The following is a 20834-nucleotide window of genomic DNA, read 5'->3' as shown; positions in this document are numbered from 1 at the left end:
ATACGTATTTATAGGTCCAAGTATAATTTGACTCTATTATAATGTGTTGAAGACGCTAACGCTTCACATGGAAACTTAACAACGCAGTGATATAATGGTCTTTTCGTTTAATATTTATTTTGAAACGAAGCGACACGATTTGTATCAATTTGAAATTTAATTTTCGTGTGAATATTCCAATCTTCATCATCGAGTTGATAAAAAAAAAACTTATAAACACAAGAGACCTTCGCTCTGCACAAACGTATGTAACGAATCGGCCAGCGACTATTTTAAATGATTTTATAAAAAATCCAACGATTATAAACAAGAAAACGTCAGCGATACTACATTAAATATGGTTAACAAATGGCTTTAACCTCACGTTTAATATTCAAAGCAAAACGTTTCGTGATCGCATAAATCATATAATGGGAGTGAAACAATATTGGGTGATGTGGAGCTTACGTATAGCTGCGATTACATTGAATGGATGGTTTCGTTTTGACGTTTGTAAATATATCGAAAAACAAAAATTATTATTAAATATACACACAATTATATGATGGACGAGCGCCGGCCGTATTAAAAGTACAACAACACAAAACACAATTCGATGATGTTGTGTCTGTCCGTTTTTATTTTCTAGAAAATTGATGGGAAAATTGATTGTATTTTGTTTGCGTTGACTATCTGAAAATGTCTGAGATAAGATCAATTGATTGTCTGCTCTGAGATATTATAATGAAACAGTAAACAGTGAGAGTGACTTTCAGTTTTCAGTTTATGTTACCGAATGAGTTCGTTCAGCCAGACGATTTCTGGACATTATTTGCTATTGTCTATACCGAAAATTTTGGCTTCCATTGATACACAATCAGAAGAAAAAAATTAGTTTCGATGGTATCAGCGTATAGAATCTATTGTGTCATCGAACTAGTATGATTGCAGTACATTCGACACGAGAAATTGATAGGGAAGAAAACTGATCACAAACTTCCGTCAGTTTTACTTTATTAATACTTCTGTTCTGCATCATCAATTACGGACATTCATAGAGTCAGAACTAAGAAATTAGTAGAGGACGAAATAGCAGTGAGCTCGTACAATTAAATGAAAGTATAAAACAGGTATGGTCTAATTGCCCGCCCGGAGGACATAAAAATTTGATTTCCGCACCCATTGTCATATTATTTTGACGTAAATTGTGAGAGCGTTTCAGATTAATTCGGCCGATCGGCCATACCTGCTCTGTACAAATACCTTGACCATTAAATAAAATGCGACTTAGACAACCAAACAGAAAAAACAGAAGGTTAATCGCACTCGGCTTGAGCAATATTTATTCAAGAACAAAATGGTCAATAGTGAACCGGTTTAGGGTGGCACATAGGGCCTGCTTCAATTGGTATGTTCTCGAAGAAGAGTTTTTACAAAAAATGCGATTACAATATGTGGGCTATTCTACGACTGTTTCCCTGTTATAGGTCCCTGTAAATGAATTTTTATTGATTTGAACGATGCAAAAAAAATAACAAAAAAATCGCAAAACAATCATAATAGCAAAACTAAAATCAAGGTTGTCATGTGCCCTAAGGGCATCGATTAAAATAAAATTTATTGAAAAGCCGACGCATTTTCTCTTCAAGGAGTATAAAGATTTACAAACAAGAATCATTGTTTTATCAAAATGAACACAATGTATTTAGTCGCGATATTTAAAAAAAAAAACTGAAGAAAAGAAACAATTTCGAATTACAAACTTGTTTTTATATTAAAAAAAAATTAAATTCTCGCCGAAGGATTTTTTTTATTATTTATTTTATCTTTTATTTTATTTGGTTCATACCTACATACAATACTGTATATAATGCGGTTTTGCAAGCTGATGGTGTTCAAGATAAAGTAATTGAACAAAGAAGCTGTACATTACAAGTCATACACATCGGTACATACATATACTATACATACACTTTGTATATAATTTATATCAAACTATGTTGCTTGTTATTATAAAACGATGATAAAATATTGTCGGTAGCGCAGGAATATAATAAGAAGAGAAAAAAAATCGTTGATACGATGCGGAATATAAATTGCTGTGGTTAGCAATTAGAAAACAATGAACCACAATGACTGTTAAATTGCACCGAGATTGAAGTTCACTTTGTGTTCGACTTTCAGCGTAGGACTCGATTAATAAAACTTATGACACCTTTCACCTTGGTAAGCTCTTCGAATTCCTTATCTAGCTTCTATCTAAATTCTCTAACGAAAAAAATCTTACCGTCGATACTAATTGGGAGACTTTTAATTGAATTTCTATTGTAAGAAGCTCAGCTTAGTGTTAAAGTATGAAGTTTGTCTTGATCGAATATTCGAATGTTAGCTTGGAAACGGTTGCAAAATCTTCGACATTCTCATTTTAAATGTAAATGGCTTGAATCGTTGTGTGTAAAAACGAGTCGAAAAACTCATATAGCTATAGCTTCGTTGTGTGAAGCTACCTGTCGGTACACATAGCAACGTGAAAGAGACCTTATTCAAATGTTTCTGGTGTTTTACTGTTAAACTTAACAGGAGAAAATTAAATCTGCAAATTCAAATGTGACGCTCAATTAAAATGAATGGCATAGGTGACGAAAAGTCCAATAGCGACGAGACACTCAGTCGTGTAATGCTAAACTTGACAACGATATTAACCGTGATTATCGTTATGAAATAAATTGGAATAGATTTACGCTTTTTTTTTAATAACGATAAAAGTTGCAGGTTTATAAGTTACACATGAAGTGTCAAATGTAAAAAAAAAACCTAAAGAGTACGTACAAACAAAGCTCGAAAATTACAACGATTTTTTTAAAAGAATATAACCATCACAAAATATACAAAATCCTTTAGTCTGCACGTAACCCTTTCATGTGCTTATGCGTTCAAGAGCACCTACATAATTCGCACAGCTGATACACATGAATAAGTAAAAAGCAAACGAAAAATGTTTTACTTGTGAAGCCACAACAAAATTACAGTGAAAAAAAATGGTTTGATGTAAAGTATTTTGCCATCGAAAAAGTAAATAGATTTAATGTGAGGGGCCAAATGTATATGCACGTAAAAAGTATAAATTAAACAAGCGTGAAATAATAGAAAAGTTAACAGTGCAGAGAAATAGCTTTCAGTAAGAAATAAAATTAATGGATTTCGTTGGAGTTGCATTTATTAATTGAATGTGTCCATGAAAATACAATGTATGACTCAATGATAATTGGAGGAGAGAAAAATACATTGTCGGTTCAAGAAGATCGAACACACTGTCAATTAATATGTCTCAGTTATTTATATGCCTGCTGCATATGTACACACACCAAAATCTGGTAATAACAATGTGATCTCACCACAAAAGTAACGTTACTTCAAATTCAACTGAAGATTTGCTTCTAAGTCCGACAAGTCATATTCTGAGAGTTGTTGTCATTTTAAAAATGTTGAAAGCCTCATGTCGGAGGTAAATTGTGACGGTTATACAACATGCCCGCAGGCAGCGGTGGTCCAATTGTTTATCTTAACAAATCGTATAATAAAAAGGGCAGAAATAGTGATTTCTGAGACACTTTCCAGTTCAGTCTTTCCTGAACAACTATACTTCCTGCCATCTCAGCAAGACGAACCGTATCATACTCCAAAGTCGTTTAATTCCATAGAGTATCTCTCCCCCGATTCAAACTGAACTCATCCCGTCGTATAAGTCAATCTAATCTGAATATTTTCTCTGTGCAATCAACAACGAAGCCCATAAATTACAGAAAACATTTTTCACGCAGTTGTACAATAGACTTTGATTGTTTTGTATGCGCGGAAAACTCAACCGGATCTATAGATATTTATTAGTACACAGTACATATACATACATTCAAATGCAATTGCATCTGCAATCTGCATGTAATATAGCTATTTTGAGTGATCTATTAAATAAACACTATGTACGGCTATAATGTACCTCACCAAAACACTCACCATTTTATGCTTCGTCCGACTATATCCACAATTTATAAAATTAACTTATGGCGATTTGTTATGGTTTTAACTTTTACATATCCAGATATCGTGGCGTACAAATTCGTATAAAATATTGAGAACTTGCAAAATTGATGCGCATTGATGCGTGAAAACTGTTGTGTTGTGTTTATTGAAATTAATTGGATTCGCTTTATTATTTATGAACGGAATATGCGGACATGTATGTGTACAGAAAAGACACCAGACACGTAATGAAAAAAAAAAAAAGATTTTTTAATTAGAGAATATGTGCAAACGCTGCATAATGAACATACGTTGAATGAATCGAATGCTGTTGTCGGTACGATGGTGGCGTAGAGAATAGATAATTCATTAATAATATTTGAAATATGTCAGTATGGTGGGATGCATGACATAAGAGGTGACACGCTCCGGGGAAGCATAGTGGTATTGGGAAAATTTGTCGATAAAATTCACAGGAGTAGACAAATTCTCATCGATTGTTTCAAACCTTTCACACACGTTTACAATCTCTCTGACTAATATCAAGGAAACACTTCTAGAAGCTAGCATTCTGAAGAGCTAGTAAAACTACAAAAAATAGTTACATCTCGAAATGTTTTTTGCAGTAAAAAGTTGAGACATAAGTCAGTCTAAGAAAATCACTCAACCGTAAATGAAGAAGCGAAATGTCGTAAACTTAAAGGAGAAAATGGAAAAAGATTTTTCTAAGACCGAAATCTCCCAATCAAAACAAATATATATCCTGTCATGACTTTTAAAAGAAATTTAAATTTCAAATTCGAAAACTTTAATTTGAAAGTCTGCAAAAACAATTCCAGTTCAGATATTAATAGACATTCTACGACGCGACATACTGCTTCCCCGATATTTTAACCTTAATGTCACCTTTTGCACTTGTTACTTTTGTAACGACAAAAAAATAATAATAATTTGATGACACAATGCAGACCGAGTTGTGGGGAAAAGAGTCAATTTTCGCTGAATAATGTTACCAAGTTTTGTTATTTTTTTTCATTTTTAAATAATTTTTTTTTTTTTTTATTTTCTGATAAAATTTTTACAATCGGTGAAATCGGTTTGTTATTCATTTGAATTAATTCTAATAATACCAATCAAATGGAGGTTCTGAAGTTCTATCATCTCAATAACAATTCATCCAATCCATTAATGAATCGACGAATATAGCGGCTCTGATACATGAACGAATATGTATCGCGCTTTGTTCGTTTTTCGGACTAGTCTAAAAATACATTCACGTAAAACGTACCAACAAAGCGTATACCAATTCAGCATAAAAAAGAGGAATATTGTACATGATGATGATGGTCTTCCCAGTCTCGAGTACAACAAAAATGAAAACAAAAGAAATAAATTTGCGGTTATAAAACAAGTCACTCATGTATAAATCCGATAGTAGCCAATTTCTCATTTGATTTATTTGACGGCCTCAAAGTGGAATCATTCAATATTACGTTTTGCCAAAAAAAAATCAATGAACGCTTAAGCAAACATCGTTGGTAACATAAACGTGTTTTTAGAGCTCATTTCAACAGAATCAGTCCGACGACAGTCACGATTCTCAATTTCTTTTTCGTTTTTTTTTTTTATTTGGTTAAAGCATGTACAATTACTGGTAAAATCAATTAGGCTATTCACATTGTATATTTAAACCGAGACACACACATCATTCATATTTGAATGCTTTAAATGGCTGAGCAGTTATTGGCTGGAAACAGAATGCATTAATTCAATTACGAGAAAAAAGTGAATTGATTTTTTTTAACGTTGCCCTTCTCTCTCTTCCACAATATTTTCTCGATATGAAAACTTTTTGGTGCATTACACGCTGATGCTTTACATATACTATATACGTACGATACACAACGACAGCATGTAAGTTATGCGATCATAAAATTGACCATGGCCTGTGGCTTTTTTTTAATGCTTGCACTCGAAATTAATTGAGATATTGTTCGTTAAATTGCAAGCAATGCCAATAAGCCATTCTAAAATTGAAAGTTTATTTTTTATTTGCTAAAGATTAATGGGATATTTACAATATATGTGTTGTGTATGCACCACACATTATTGGCATTGTTACTGATTTCCTTATCGTTTTAAAAAGCTGTAATGTGTGGCATTGAATTAACTTGCAATTCTACAGTTTTATTGCATTTTGCCGTGCAAATAAGCAATTTAGTTTTATGGCATTTTGTGATGACATCCGAAAATAAAGGTAGTACTAGAGTGAAGTCGATTTTAGGCGTTTCTTTCAATTATTGTGCAGCCACTTTGATATTTAGAAAATGAGAGAACTAAGAAAAGCATCGGAGTCGGTCAAATGACAATAACACCAAAACCAATGAAAACTTTCACGATGAAATATGTTCAGATTCGTATAACATTTGTTTAACTCCACTGCAATACTCCTAGAGCAGTCTACACAACCTCCATGAACTTACGTAAATCGGTTGATTTAGACGTCTCATTTAATGGTAAAAATTAAGTTTGACGCCGTAATGTGTTCCCTTAAATTTGAATAAATCAACGAAGAGAAACCACATACTTACACGCAGACTTGAGAATAATGGGGCTCATTAAATATTGGGTTGTGTTATTTCAACTGTTTCTTATGAATTTGAAGCAGCACGTCTACATAAGTGAATTCAAAATTACATTCAAATATAATGAAACCGACAGGATGAGGAGAAAGAGATACGTTGTACCCATTAGAAAGAGAAAGGTTCGCTACGTAATGTTTTAATGAAGAAAAAATTGAGACGGACTAAACTACGGAAATGTCATTTTTTATCGACAGTAGCAAAAGAAGTGACGATGTCTCTTTGGTTGAGCGAAACAAAGGACTGTGTATATCGATCTGTTGAATACACTTAGATCAAACGAAATGACAGAGACAATTAATTAAGCTGTGACATATTTGTCATCCGCAAAAGGTCAAATTGATCTTACTTTTTCGATGCGAGTGTGAAATATTTCGATATACGTGACTGGCATAAGTTCTTCATTGACAGAAGAAACAATGCAATAAATTTACAATTCATAATTGTGCGATATTTAAGTTAAGCCGAGGTCATTCCATGATTACTTTGCTCATTTCAATAATGCCCTAGATTTATTCTACCGATAAACAATTTGTTAGAACTATACTTAATAGAGGACGCCAGCTTTTTTGGACAAAAACGATAATGCCCCACAATAACTGTAATTCCCAACAATAATGCCCCGTCAAAAATGGCGACCATTGTGAATGCATACACATGGACAAGTCAATTTTCTATTTATTTTTGATTTTTATTCTAAAAGTTCGTCCGGATCTATATTTTATCTCAGCAATCCGTAGATCTAATTTGTAGCGAGCTAGCGACATTGAGCTGGAAAAAATCTATTCACTTTACAACGCGCTGTTCGACGACAAATATCATCCACTACACAACAAACACGTGCTTAACCTGCAAGCGGAACATATGATGTTTGTCGTCGTACAGCGCGTTGTAAAGTGAATAGATTTTTTCCAGCTCAATGTCGCTAGCTAGCTACAGCTTAGATCTACGGATTGCTGTGATAAAATATAGATCCGGACGAACTTTTAGAATAAAAATCAAAAATAAATAGAAAATTGACTTGTCCATGTGTATGCATTCACAATGGTCGCCATTTTTGACGGGGCATTATTGTTGGGAATTACTGTTATTGTGGGGCATTATCGTTTTTGTCCAAAAAAGCTGGCGTCCTCCAATGAAAAATATGAACTATAATTTACACTCTGCCTTGCACTCTTGCACACAAAACATAGACATTTAAATATCACAATAAAAGATCAGATAAGTCTCGTATTCTGGTACACAACGAAAGAAACGTGATGATACTTCATTCTAATCAAATTCCATAAATAAATATGTTAATAGCTCGATTTAATTTGTTAAGTGTTTGAATGAAAATGAAAAACATTTTAATTGCATGATCTCTAATGGGACTTGCGTCACCAGACCCTGTGCCTACCGTAAGTGAGACAAATGTAGATGTTTAAAGTTTTATTCGAAACCAATGAAAATTCTGAAATCGGGGCTTTTCGGAATTTTAATTAGAAAAATTTGAAAAAGTTTCAAAAAATTCAGAATCTTTTTGGAGTTTTTCGGAAATTTTCAGATTAAGACGCGAAATCGATTGTTTTATGAAAAGTGAGATCCGACTGATAAAAACCTAATTGAAAACATTGAGAGTCAAATACATTTCTCCATTATCCATATCAATTACTCCTGACCAGATGATAAATTCATTAAAATTCAACCACCACACACCTATGTAGAACGCTAAAACATTTGAGTGCAAAATAAGTCATCAACTACGGTTGAAAAGTTACTTCAAACAAGTTAATGTATAACTAGAGGGGGCTTTAAGTATTGATGTGACACAAGATTTGCCTTGTAAATACCACAAAAGAAATCAAATGAGACACAAACACGAACGACTCAATTTTGTCAAACATTATGACCATTTTATTTCCTGAGGAATTAATCAATTTCAATCATTGAGAAGGGTTACCCAAAATAAGTGAGTGTTAACCAATCGAAACCACTTGAAGCGTAATAATAGTTCTTTGATGTGGTGTATCGTATGTGTATATATGTATAGTATACAATGTATACGCAATATTATGTTCTACGGAAGAAGGGAGGTTTCGCATTAAACTTATTTTCATTAATTTATTAGACGAATGAAGCTTTTCCAGTATCTTTGAGTAAGCTTACTATTAAGGATATTTGCATAGAAGATACAGGTTGTTATTATGCTAACATTAATACTGTGATCACATTTTGCGACGGTGAAAATGTCAATGAGTAATCAAATAATCTAATCCTTTTAAACGTTCCCACAACACCGCCGAATTGTCTCAATAAATCCAACTCGTGAAGAGGCTAAATATTGAATGAGCAAAATGTCATCACATGTTATTTCTCAGTGTTTTTAGAAGTAAGTAAAATACAGACCAAATGTCAATCGATTTGTCAATAATGAACAAATTGCATAGCACGATAATCAATTAACGATTAAAGATGAGAAACATTTGCGGCAATTTCATTAGTGATTGTTATTTTCAACGGCGTTATAATTGGCGCGTTACGGAAACCAAAGTTAGCAATCGAAACAGTGTTTTCAATCATCATTTTGGACTTTGTTTTTATGCAAATCAATGACCTCATTCAAAATATTATATTACAAAAATAGCGCCATAATGATTGGTGAAACAATTTTTTAACGAGTTCGGCAAATTGAAAAAGGATTAAGAAATGACGGAAAAATAGATAATTGGAAAAAGAAAGAGGTTATGATACAATCAAAAGGGTCTAAATTGTCAATTGACAAAGAGAGCTTTAAGCTTCATTTGGGTTTCAAAGAAATCCACAACTTTACCAGTAAAATGTAAACGAAGCTCGAAGCCTACTAAAGCTAAAACAAAGTTCTTTACGATGATTTAAGTTTACACGGTTGCCGGGCTTACTTTAAAGAATTTTAATCCGAAAATCCGAAAATTTCAGATTTTTCTCCGAATTTTTCTTAGTTTTTCCAGAGTTTTGTGGAATTATTCTGAGTTTTTCAGAATTTAAATTCTCTTAAATACGTCTATGCACCGTTGATGATAGTGTAGACGTCTAACTTATTCGACAATGAATGAGACTTATCTTAAAATATTACCATTCTTGACTTGTAATGTGCGTAAGTAATGCCAATCAAATACGAAACATATTTAAATTTAGCGCAAAATGTGTTCTACAACACAAATCGAATGGTTGACCTTCACATCTAATTAGAAGCAATTTCAGTTCATTTCGCAAGAACAACTTAAGGTTAAGGCAAAACGATGTGCATGTGATCAACATCTTTAATTGGAAATCATTATTCTAACACACAAGAAACGCATCAACGATCTATATTCGGGCGACATAAATTATATATTTTCCTTACAACGAATGGTTCGAATGGATTGAAAAATTGTCACAAAAAGTGACTGGTGAATTTGTGATGTGGAAGACGAATACTATATCAAGTACAAGTTGTCAGGACCGACATTTTGTCGGCGAAATGACATGACGGTGACATAAATATCTAGTAACATCATCGTTCTGACATTGCATTAATTTTGATATATACATATAGCGTACACGCGCGAACGCATTTGACGAGACCGCACTACCAGATTATCTAAATGTGAGCTGTAAATATTTTATTGTCTCAACAATTTTGTCGACTTTCGTTCGATTGAGAGTGTGTTACGAATTGAAGGACGTATGACGCTTTTTACGAACATGTGAATACATACAAATGAAATCTCTTTCTTTATAGGATGGATCAAATAAATTTAATTCAAAAACAGAGTTGAAGAAGAAAAAACAATTTGATTCGAACATAAAAAATAACAAAAACTTTTCTCTAAAACAATTTTTATTCCTGGCAGTCAATTTAAAATGCCAAGAATGTTTTCTTTTCGTTTGTTATTTTTTTTCTTGTTATATTATTATAGTTTGAATGACAGAAAGTATAAACTGAAAAACCATTGCTATTAGTCAAGTTGAATTTTCTGAATAGCTCTCGAGTAAAACCTTTATGCCGATTCACATGGTTAAGCGTTCGAATGCGACAACCAGACACCACAAATATATAGAAATTATGCGAGTTGTACGCAGAAAAAAAAGAAGCGAAAAAAAAACGACAAAATGTCACACAACTTGAAGTAATTTGGAAATGATATGGCTGAGACATGCCATCGTTTTTATTTATTTATATTTATTTGTTATAATGCATGGTGATATAAATTGTGATATGTTGATGTGAACTTTGTACGGTTGAATGAATACAATAAATACAATTCATCGCCATTACTAAGCAAAATCGTCATAATTATTTATTTATTTAAAAAAAATATATAAAAATAACAACAACAACACAATCAAATGAGTTCATGATCAGTTGTAGGATATATACTATGAGATGTAAGACAACCATGCAATTAAAAGAAAATTGAAATTATGCTAATGTCATAAACGAGGCATATGATTAATCATTCTGTGGCTTTGTTTCCATTTAGTTGGATAGATTTGATTGATGTTAAAATGTCTTTGCTCGCTGAGGTAAATTGCATATTATATTTAATGTCTTACGATAATTACAATTCATTTCGATGGGATACTAATGAGTCAGTCGAATATTTTTATGTCAAATGTAACAATAAATAGAATCGATTTTTGCTGGGAGTTGCAGGAAATAACACATTTTTCAGGTTTTTAATTTTTATTCAATAAATGAAGTAAACAAAATCGATCCATCATAACATGACAAGGATTTAAAAAAAATCGATCAATCATAGGTCGATCAGTTTTTTGACATAGTCCTTGATGAAGCAAGAATATATGGCCAAAACAATATGTAACCCATCTTCGCACTTGTTTCTCATGCTACGATTTGGGGATTTTCAGAGTAGCTCTCTAAATAATGTCCAAACTTCCATCTGCAGATGGCAAATGTCTATCGCAAAACTTTCAAATACTAGTTCAATGAAAGTTTTAGTGCTGTCTTGGGAAGGGACCAGTCGGTCGAAACAGCGTCTTTGCTTCATTGAAAATAAACTCACTTCACGTGATCCGTTTGGGTAAAGGAAGAGCATCTGCGGCGCCGAGTATAGGGGGGCGAGGGGGGCGGTTGCCCCCCATGACAATGCAAAACTTCTTTAAATTCCTAGGGTTTTTCACAATTTTTTTATCATTTTGTGCTCTTTGCCCCCCATGAGCCCCCCATGAACGAATTCAAAGTCGGCGCCTCTGTTGTTAAGTGTTTACCCTATGCTTGAAATTGGTTTTAGTCTAATAGCCTCGCTCTTTGGGTGAGTTCTAGTGTTGCATTTAGTCCGTTGCAAATGCGTAACGTTAAAAAACCGGGCGCTGCCATTTCCGAACGAATTCGGAAAATCCTAAAATGCGAGTTTCTCTCGATGGCGTGGATTGTAAAATAGAGGAACCACAACCATTTAATAGAAAATGGTACAGTCATAAGTTCAAGGCAGCTGGAATCGGGTATGAAATCGTGATTTCAATTGTTGAGGCAGAAATCGTATGGGCTTCCGGTGGATTGCCATGCGGAGAATGGCCTGATTTGGAAATGGCTCTGGACCTGTACTTGAACTTTGCTGAAAATGAAATCACACTTGCCGATAAAGGTTATCGACAAAAGCATTATGAATGGAGAGAAATTGTTCGCATTTTGATTTTAATCATGATAATAAAAGCATTACTCTGAATTTGTTACGTCATTTCCTGCAACTCCCTCGTTTAATGTTACGGGTCTATCGAGAAATCTATTACTTATTTTGTTGAGTAAGATTACTTCAATGCTTCTAACTTTTTATTTTGACACGACATTTTTATAACTAATCAGTGATGTGATAGAGCGCTTGTACCAATCTTTCTTTGATACCTTAATAGTGTCGGACAGTGACAATGATAATCGCAATTCAGTAATTTAGTACCTTTCTCTTTGTTGCAACAGTGCCAAATTTGATAACAACAAAATCCATGAATACATAATAATTAAATTTTACGTCGTACATGGAAACGACGGAATTACCAGTTATAGGGTAATTTCTAACCTGAATTCAAAATTCATAAATTTATTTATAAAACAGCTTGCATGATTGTAAATTAACTGAAGGATAAAGAATAATGACTATATGGCGCATAGGAGAAGTACACATTAACGTAAACATCACTTAAAATGTGATTGGATGTCATGTTCGTGTGGATTAATATAAATCAGCATGATTTAATAATGTACAAAGCTGCGATAAATGATTTTTAATATTTATTGACCGAGAGATTGAGATTTACACTTGCGCAATTAATGTTTTTATGACTGCAGGTCACCCAGTTCATAAGCACAACGAGAGAGACTATTTGATGATATTTCATTGAAGTGTGAAATCGAGAAAATTTCTTTGAGACATTTTCTTTAAGATATTTGATACACCGTGTGCTTTGACAGCGTGGGTGTGTCGTCATGTGCTAATATGTCCTCAGTTGCGTGGGTCGATTTGCTTACCTTCTTTCAAATTCTACATTCTACTGTTAACAGGCAAACAAAGTAATTTTTAGCGAATATGATAATATAAACATGAAGTTCAGGATACGAGTCATGGTTGGGGCAACTCTGTCAGTTCGAACCGTACCACATGTTATATTCGAATAAGTGTAGTCAGAATAATTTGTGTCAACATTCAGCCCAATGACAACGTTTGTGCTGTAAGAAATTTTTAATAAAATTCTGTTTTAAAATTCAACTTTTAATTTCGGTAGAAAGCCGTAATGGTAAATTCATTTTAAATCCCATCAAGCTGCGCATCTAATTCTACACGGCTTATGGATGCTTAATTCATCCATTTTAATTATATTTCCTAATCAAATTCAACAACCATTTATCATCACTCGGCAAAAAAAAAAGTTTAAGAAAAAACAACAAACATTTTTCTTATTAAACACAGAAAAAAATTGGATTTCAACAACCCCATGTTATCCCCCGATGCCATTTTAATACGCTATCATGTAAAGAATTTTCTAACAGAAATTTGATTCGGTGAAAGAGAAGAAGAAGAAAAAACAGAAAAAGAATACAATGAAAAGAAAACTGAATAAAAAAGAAGAAAAATCTCCTTTCACAGCATCTATTGTTTTGGAGAGTGTGTACAGGTTATTGCCCGGAGGATTATAATGCAATGCTTTCTATATGAAAGATCAAAAAAAAAATACTTAAAATTCTGACATTCTATTATTAGTCGTACGAAATCGAGTAATTTCTAAACCTTGGACAACATTTACTTTTGCACACATTAGGATGGTGGTTGGTAAAAATATTGAATTTCTGATATATATGTATATAGGTAATGTGTGCATATCGACTGATAAAAGGTATATAATAGGGTATATTTAGCGAAAAATGGGTTCGCAGACTGAATACAGTTATTATCGGAAAGTTCATGAACTCGCATAAAAAGGACATAAAAGGGCATTAAATATAAATATAAATGCCATGCCACCACACTCATTGCAATTTTTTTAGAAATGGTCAACAAAAGCACCAAAAAATTGTTACAGAGCCTCTGTGGCGTAATATATAAGCTTCGTGGCTATGGACAAAACGTTATTATATATAATTCTCGTTCAAATTAATGTCTTTGACGCTTTAAAAAATAATTTACTTTAATTGCATTGCTCTTGTCATTTTATTATTATCAAAGCAATACTGCAATTTGCATCGTATAGAAGATGGAAGCAAAAAGCTTCAAAGCGCAATCAATTACGATTGTGTCTTTTGTGAAGGTCTCTAAATGTTATATATTACCTCTAGACTGCACAGTGTTTTTCAACGATTTGTCATAGCATGTCGTTTACGTATACTGCATAAAGATGACATTGCTGTTATATGCGATCACATGAATACAGAAGTTTTCGTTCGGTTCGATATTAAGCGTGAGAACGCGAATCTATTGTCTATAGTTAATTAATATTTTTGGCGTAATTCATTTTGTAATTCAATTCTCATTCCACCAAAGTATACCCCAGCATTTAATCATTTCAATTAATTCTGCGGACAACATGCGTTCGTAGATTTTTCATTTAATCAATGTTTGGGGTAACTTTTTTTTCGTCTCTCTGTGTTCTGTATGTATCTCATGTGCATCCATTACAAAATATTGATTAACACCCGCATAACTAATTACACAGCCGCTATTCAGAGTCGACGTTTCTCTGTTTGTTGCAATTAATATTCTCTGGCTTTTATTATTGATATTGATACAGTGGATGCTGTATTCTATTTGTTGTTATGCGTATGGAATTATAGACGAATAAAAAAAAATGGTTTCAAAGACAGGGTGGCGGATAGATGGGGATAAAAATACCAATTTGAGTTCGAACACTACATTCATTCCAATCGATGTATATATGTGACACGTCACGAAATATGGCATTCAGATTAAAATTGTAAACGATGTTCATTATTTTAATGCATGTCGTTGTTTCTAGTGTATGTGTAAATGTGTACACCATACGATTTAGGTGTAATGTTTAATTACAGAGATGGTTGATACTCGTTGTACAAAGAAACAAGATGTGTGTGCACTTAGCGTAACCCACTTGTGAAAGAGGTATGCCATTTAGTTTATCTGTTTTTTTTTCTTCATTATTTTAAATATTGACACTGATGTGCACTCACAAACACAGTATTCCAAAGAAATGCACACAGGCTTATTAATTCTCGGATTGGTATCTAATTTGATCGGAATTAATAATTACATTCTACAGATTGTAGACTTAAAGCCGCGATTCCACGGTATATACACGGTCAATTAGCTACATTCTTGCTTCGTTTAATTCTTTAGCGTTAACGGCAGGCAATCAATCCATTTACCTATTATGGCAATTAATAAAACATAAGTATGCCCACAAATGAATACATTAGGCGTTAAAGTGGAAGATAAAGAAATTCCTTTCAATTTGATGCGGCGAAAGCCAAGTGGCTTCTGACGCAGGTCGAGTTGGATCTATGCTGATTAGTTGTCGGTGATTTTTTTTATGAGAAACAATGAAGATAGGTGGCAAAAAGTCCGAACGGACATGATGTTTCAAGATGAACGATAAAAAACATAGATACGACTGGTCACCTGTTTCATCGGCAAAGAAATGGGGGATATGATCATACCGTTTATTAAAGATTAGCGGGATGCACGTACACAGTCTACGGTCTTCTGACATCATCTTTCATCTCATATCAGGTCACACCGTAAGATGTTATGACGATGTTCAAAAACTGAATAGACTCAAACCGAAAAACCGTACAATTTGTGCAGACATAGTGATTTAATGCAGACAGAATTTCACCCTGTCAATATACGTAATGCATTAGGCGATATATCTATATCTACACATTCATAATAAATACAACATTCCATATTCTAATATTAAATTCTCCACTAGATGACATCCCATTTAATATACTCGCACATCACATTCACTTACAAAATAAATGTGATACGAAATTTGTAAACCGTTGCAGTTAGTTTCATTCTATGTTTCAGCAAATTTGTAGTTTCCATTTAATTTAAATACAATGACATGTCATTTTGTTGGAAAATAATATTAAATTTTCCATGCTGCTGCTACTGTTTTACGTTATTCATATACATACCCATACATCATACATTATTTTGTCTGTACACATGATGAACAAACGTTGCAGATAGATTTAAATTGAAATTGAAGACTGATTTGTTACATTTGTTATACGATTTTGGTTTGTAGCTTCGGCATACGAGGGCGTTGTCATATTAACAACTATTTTGTGTCATGTTATTTTATAAATTATATTCGCTTCGGGCGGAATTATAATAATGTTTCCAATTTTGATGATGTTGGGATCGTTGACAGATACGTGTCCAAATTGAGCAAGTGGTTGGTGGTGAAAAGGACCGAGAAAGTACACTTTATGTCAAGGCTAGAATATTTAGCTTAGCTTAGTAGAATCTAGTAGAATAATCAACAACGGACATTAAATATGCTGCACCAAATGTGTCCAAATGTTTATTTTGACGAGTTGGCAATTGTGATCCTAAGCCGAAGACGCGGATCATAATCATTTTTTATGTGTCGATGAAAAGATAAGCCCATAAACTCCCTCTCCGAGCTGATGCATAATATTAGTCTTATCACACTGCGACATATAAAATAATAAATCGAACAATTGGGCGTCGTTGCGAGTTGGGTTCGGAAAAGCGTGATACTTGCAACATCAGTTTACACAGAATGTATTCAGACGAAAAAGTTCTGTTAGACATTTTGCTGAACCCTTAGTTAAATCATAATTTGGCGCAAAATTTGAATACGCTAAAGGAATTGTTAAATAAAAATAAGGCGAGCCTGTCGTACACTGTACCTGTACTACTTAAGAAATTGTTTATTCCAATCGGAATTTACATTAGTTAAATATTTATAGTAATTTGTCTCAATTACATCAAAGAATTCATCTGACCTTTTCATGTCAACATCATCGTACACCAATTAAAATCTCATTCGATTGCAAATAATTCAAGTTGTAAATTGACACGACTTCAATTGCTACTACACCCAGCTACAAGCCAACTGTATGTAGAGCACACACATAAACAATATGTGTTTCGCTTCCCAAGTCTGCAAACATAAAACGTAATTTATGTAAACGTAACACTCGTATAAATAAACAAGTTTTGTGTCGATGCAAACACCTCTTAAATAAGTTTGATCAATAAACTTTTTGTGTTGAAACTATTGGCATTTTAACTCATAAAATATTCGGATTTCTTTTTATTACAATAAATAATTTACGGATTTACTTTAATTAAGGATTTTTTTATTGAAACATATACCAATTAACAATCGACGACGATTGAACTGTGATTGTATCGACATTCGAAGTGCTGATATGATTGAAGATAAAATAAAATTTATTTGTGATCGGATTAGTAATTTCGCATTGAGGTATAATAAAGAAGAGAAATAAATGAGATTTGTGGAGAGTAGCTGTTAAACTGTAAACGAAATTTACGATCTAACAACTAATTATAGACAATTGGAATAGCGTTATACCTTCGACTTCAAGTTTCATCGACACACAGAGAAACATTTTCTCTCTAATTAAGTGAGTTACTATATCACACTTGCTGCAGAAGTTGCTGCTTTTAAGTGAAAATAAATAGGAGTAAAAACTTAGTTCCCATTTGGCGTTGGTTGTAGTTTGATGAGCTACTCTCGGCAAGACAAATGAGTTGGAACTGAACAATAATTTATCAAAATTATAACATCTCATTACGATACGTTTCTCGAGTCGAAATGCTACAATAGCTTTTCACGTACTATTATGGATGGTAGATTTTAGGGAATTTCGCGAATCTTAACCCGAACGAGGTGAGTGCTACAAGCGAAAATCACTTAAATCAACCGTCCAAAAGTTGCGGACCACAAGAGATACTTACACAATATTTTATGCAAATCACGAGAAAAATTCCAATATTTAGATAGATCCAAGGCATGAAATAGATTTGTCGAGAGGAGAAAATAGGAAATTCCAACAAGAATAAAGTTTACTGCGAGCGATGAGAGTTTGAATTTTCTATTTTTCCTCTAGGTGAACACAGCGTTTTTCATGGAAGCGTGATGTCAATAACCGTTTTTTCACACGAAATATCAATTCGTTATAACATTTTTCAAAAGAAAGTGACAACTCAAGTGAGAAAAGTTTCATTTTCTTCCCTATGTATGGTTTCTTTTCAAACAAAAACCAAGCAAAAATTGAAAAAATTCAATTTTGTCTCTCTCATGTTTGACAAAACGCAGACATTTTTTTCACTAGAAATGTCATTGGACCATCATCAGCAAAACGCCATTTGAGTGGAGACAATAAGGTTAATCACAGCGCACATAAAAAACACCTTCTATGGGAATTTGATTTGGATAGCGATTGGTAGACCATTAAAAATGAAATTTGTCACTAAGACTACCGCTTGTGTCCGTAAACAATTTTTGCCTCAACAACTCAAACACAACTATTTCGTAAATATGGTAAATATGCTGCGGGAAAGTACCCAAAAAATACGAGCGAAAGAAATTACTCAAATTTCTTGTTATTTTGTCAAACCACTCTTACATTGAATGAAAATGGCGAACCGCTTTTCGGTGTTGTTGAATAGTTACCGAAGATTTCATAAAAATAAATACTGCTATTGAAGATAATAGGCAATTTTATAATATTTACCCACTTTCCCGCAGCATCCTGGGGCAAAAATTCCACGTCAAGTAAAATAAAAAATTATTGAAGTAACCTTTCAGAAACGCTAGACGTCTAAGGAACGTATTTATCAAATCCGAAATTGAAATCGAGTATGTATAACTACACATACTCGATTTCAATTTCGCTAAGCGTACAAAGTATGAGAGCAGAAAAAAAAACTAAAAATAAATTCACCGAAGAATATAATTCCTCTGGCTGCCATAAGAAAAAAAATATTGAAACGAATAAATAAACAAAATGCATTTGAAATTGATTACAAATTGTCTCATGAATATCAATGAACATAAAATTCAACATCTGCCACTGTTCTTGACATCAAAAAATAATTTGTTTTTATTTTTTATTCGCATACTTTTTTCCGTGTACAGAGTCTCGCAACATTTTAACAGAAAATTTAAGCAACCGTCAAATATATTTACAATAATCTTGATCTGATATCTTAAGACAATCTCGATCAATTTCAATGTTTCCTGTTCGGACAAAAGAATTTCCCATACGGCATACCAAGTGGATACCGACAACAGAACTGTTGAAGACTTCGACTCATTAGTACAAATTCAAATCAATAATAAAAACACAAAAATAATATAATCGTAAACGCACGGTGAGACCTTGAAGGTGATACATAAAAAAAAACCGAAGTCGAAATAATGAATTAACAAACAATTAGCTTTATTGTTTAAATCGTCTGTCAAGTCAAATAAAAAGCCCATGATGCAAAACGTAATGATGTGCAAAAAATTTGTTTGCTTTCATGCTGAGTTACATTCAATTTAATTTGTACTCTTCTGAAACCAAATTGATTTTCCAACGCAAAAGTAATACAAAAAAAGAGTTGAATTACAGACCGAGAACCTTTATGATACAAGTGCTCAATACCCAGTACGGTGTGTGTGTATTATATACATCGGATACTTCTATGTGACGGTTTGACTTTGAGTTTTGAGGAGGTTGTAGAACGAGATGACACTTTAAAATGTTTAAAAATGAATATTGAATTTTATACAAACGATGGAATTGACGAGGCTTTTTTTTACAAAGAGTGTTGTTGCCGAAAAAAAAAGTGAAAAATTTGGGACGAAATAAAAAAATCGGCAAAAGAAAATGGTAGATTCTATGAAAACATTTTATAGTAAGTCTCACAACCGTGAGGTGTAGCAATTCAATATAAATTAGCATAAAATGAAAAGAAAACACAGAGACCAGCAGTCATTTATAACTTATTTATACCATTCTGTTTGCTCTGTCAGCAACAAAACACACCGAAAAAGGTCAGTAGCCCAAGGGAGCATTAACAAAATTTTGCACAAATTATAGAAGTCATAGACGACGGTAGAGTGTGTGAGAGAGGGAGGTATTATGAAGAGATTAATGTCAAACGTATTTAATATGCTGTAAATGGTGATGTAATGAAGGGTGACATCAAATACAAATTGTGTATTTTGGCAGGGTGTGAGGGTAAATGTGTGTGTAACATGGTATATGGTTTTTGATGATGGATAGATTATCCATTTTTAAGTATTTAATACACAATGTAATCATGCATGGATTTTGAGGGTTATGACAAATTTTGGTATCAAATAATTAATGAGCGAGAACCGCAGACGATTTTATGGTAGACAGAATTATCGCAATTATTGTCATTCATTTTCTTTTATTTTTGTGTTTGATTTTGAATTATTTTTTTATAAATCACTTACCTGAGAGTTGAATTCAAAAAAATAATCCGGCCGGAGCGGGCAAGGTAATCCACATTTACATGTACCAGCACTAAGTAAATATTCCTTTATTTGTCCTAAGTTTCTAAGGACCGCACCTGACGGACTGTAAATTAAAAGAAAGTCAGAGCATTAGCCATTTGTAAATTATAAGTTTGTTTGTTAAAAAGAATATATTTCAATTGCAGAGATGGTTACATTTATGTGTTGTCT

General features: G+C 33.1%; 1 protein-coding gene across 4 annotated transcripts in view; it reads right to left on the bottom strand.

Moving 5' to 3' along the window:
* Positions 1 to 20834, bottom strand: part of LOC119069852 (methyl-CpG-binding domain protein 5) — an 85198-nt gene that overhangs the window by 27872 nt on the left and 36492 nt on the right. For all 4 annotated transcript variants that reach the window (XM_037174024.1, XM_037174026.1, XM_037174027.1 and 1 more), the window contains one exon: positions 20604 to 20727. In XM_037174024.1, coding sequence (XP_037029919.1) covers positions 20604 to 20727 — 124 coding nt within the window. The remainder of the gene's footprint in view (positions 1 to 20603; positions 20728 to 20834) is intronic.

Source organism: Bradysia coprophila (genome assembly GCF_014529535.1).
Source record: "Bradysia coprophila strain Holo2 chromosome X unlocalized genomic scaffold, BU_Bcop_v1 contig_39, whole genome shotgun sequence".
Lineage (NCBI taxonomy): Eukaryota > Metazoa > Arthropoda > Insecta > Diptera > Sciaridae > Bradysia > Bradysia coprophila.
The sequence above is the reverse complement of the archived record's forward strand: the minus strand, read 5'-3'. Positions and strand labels throughout refer to the sequence as shown.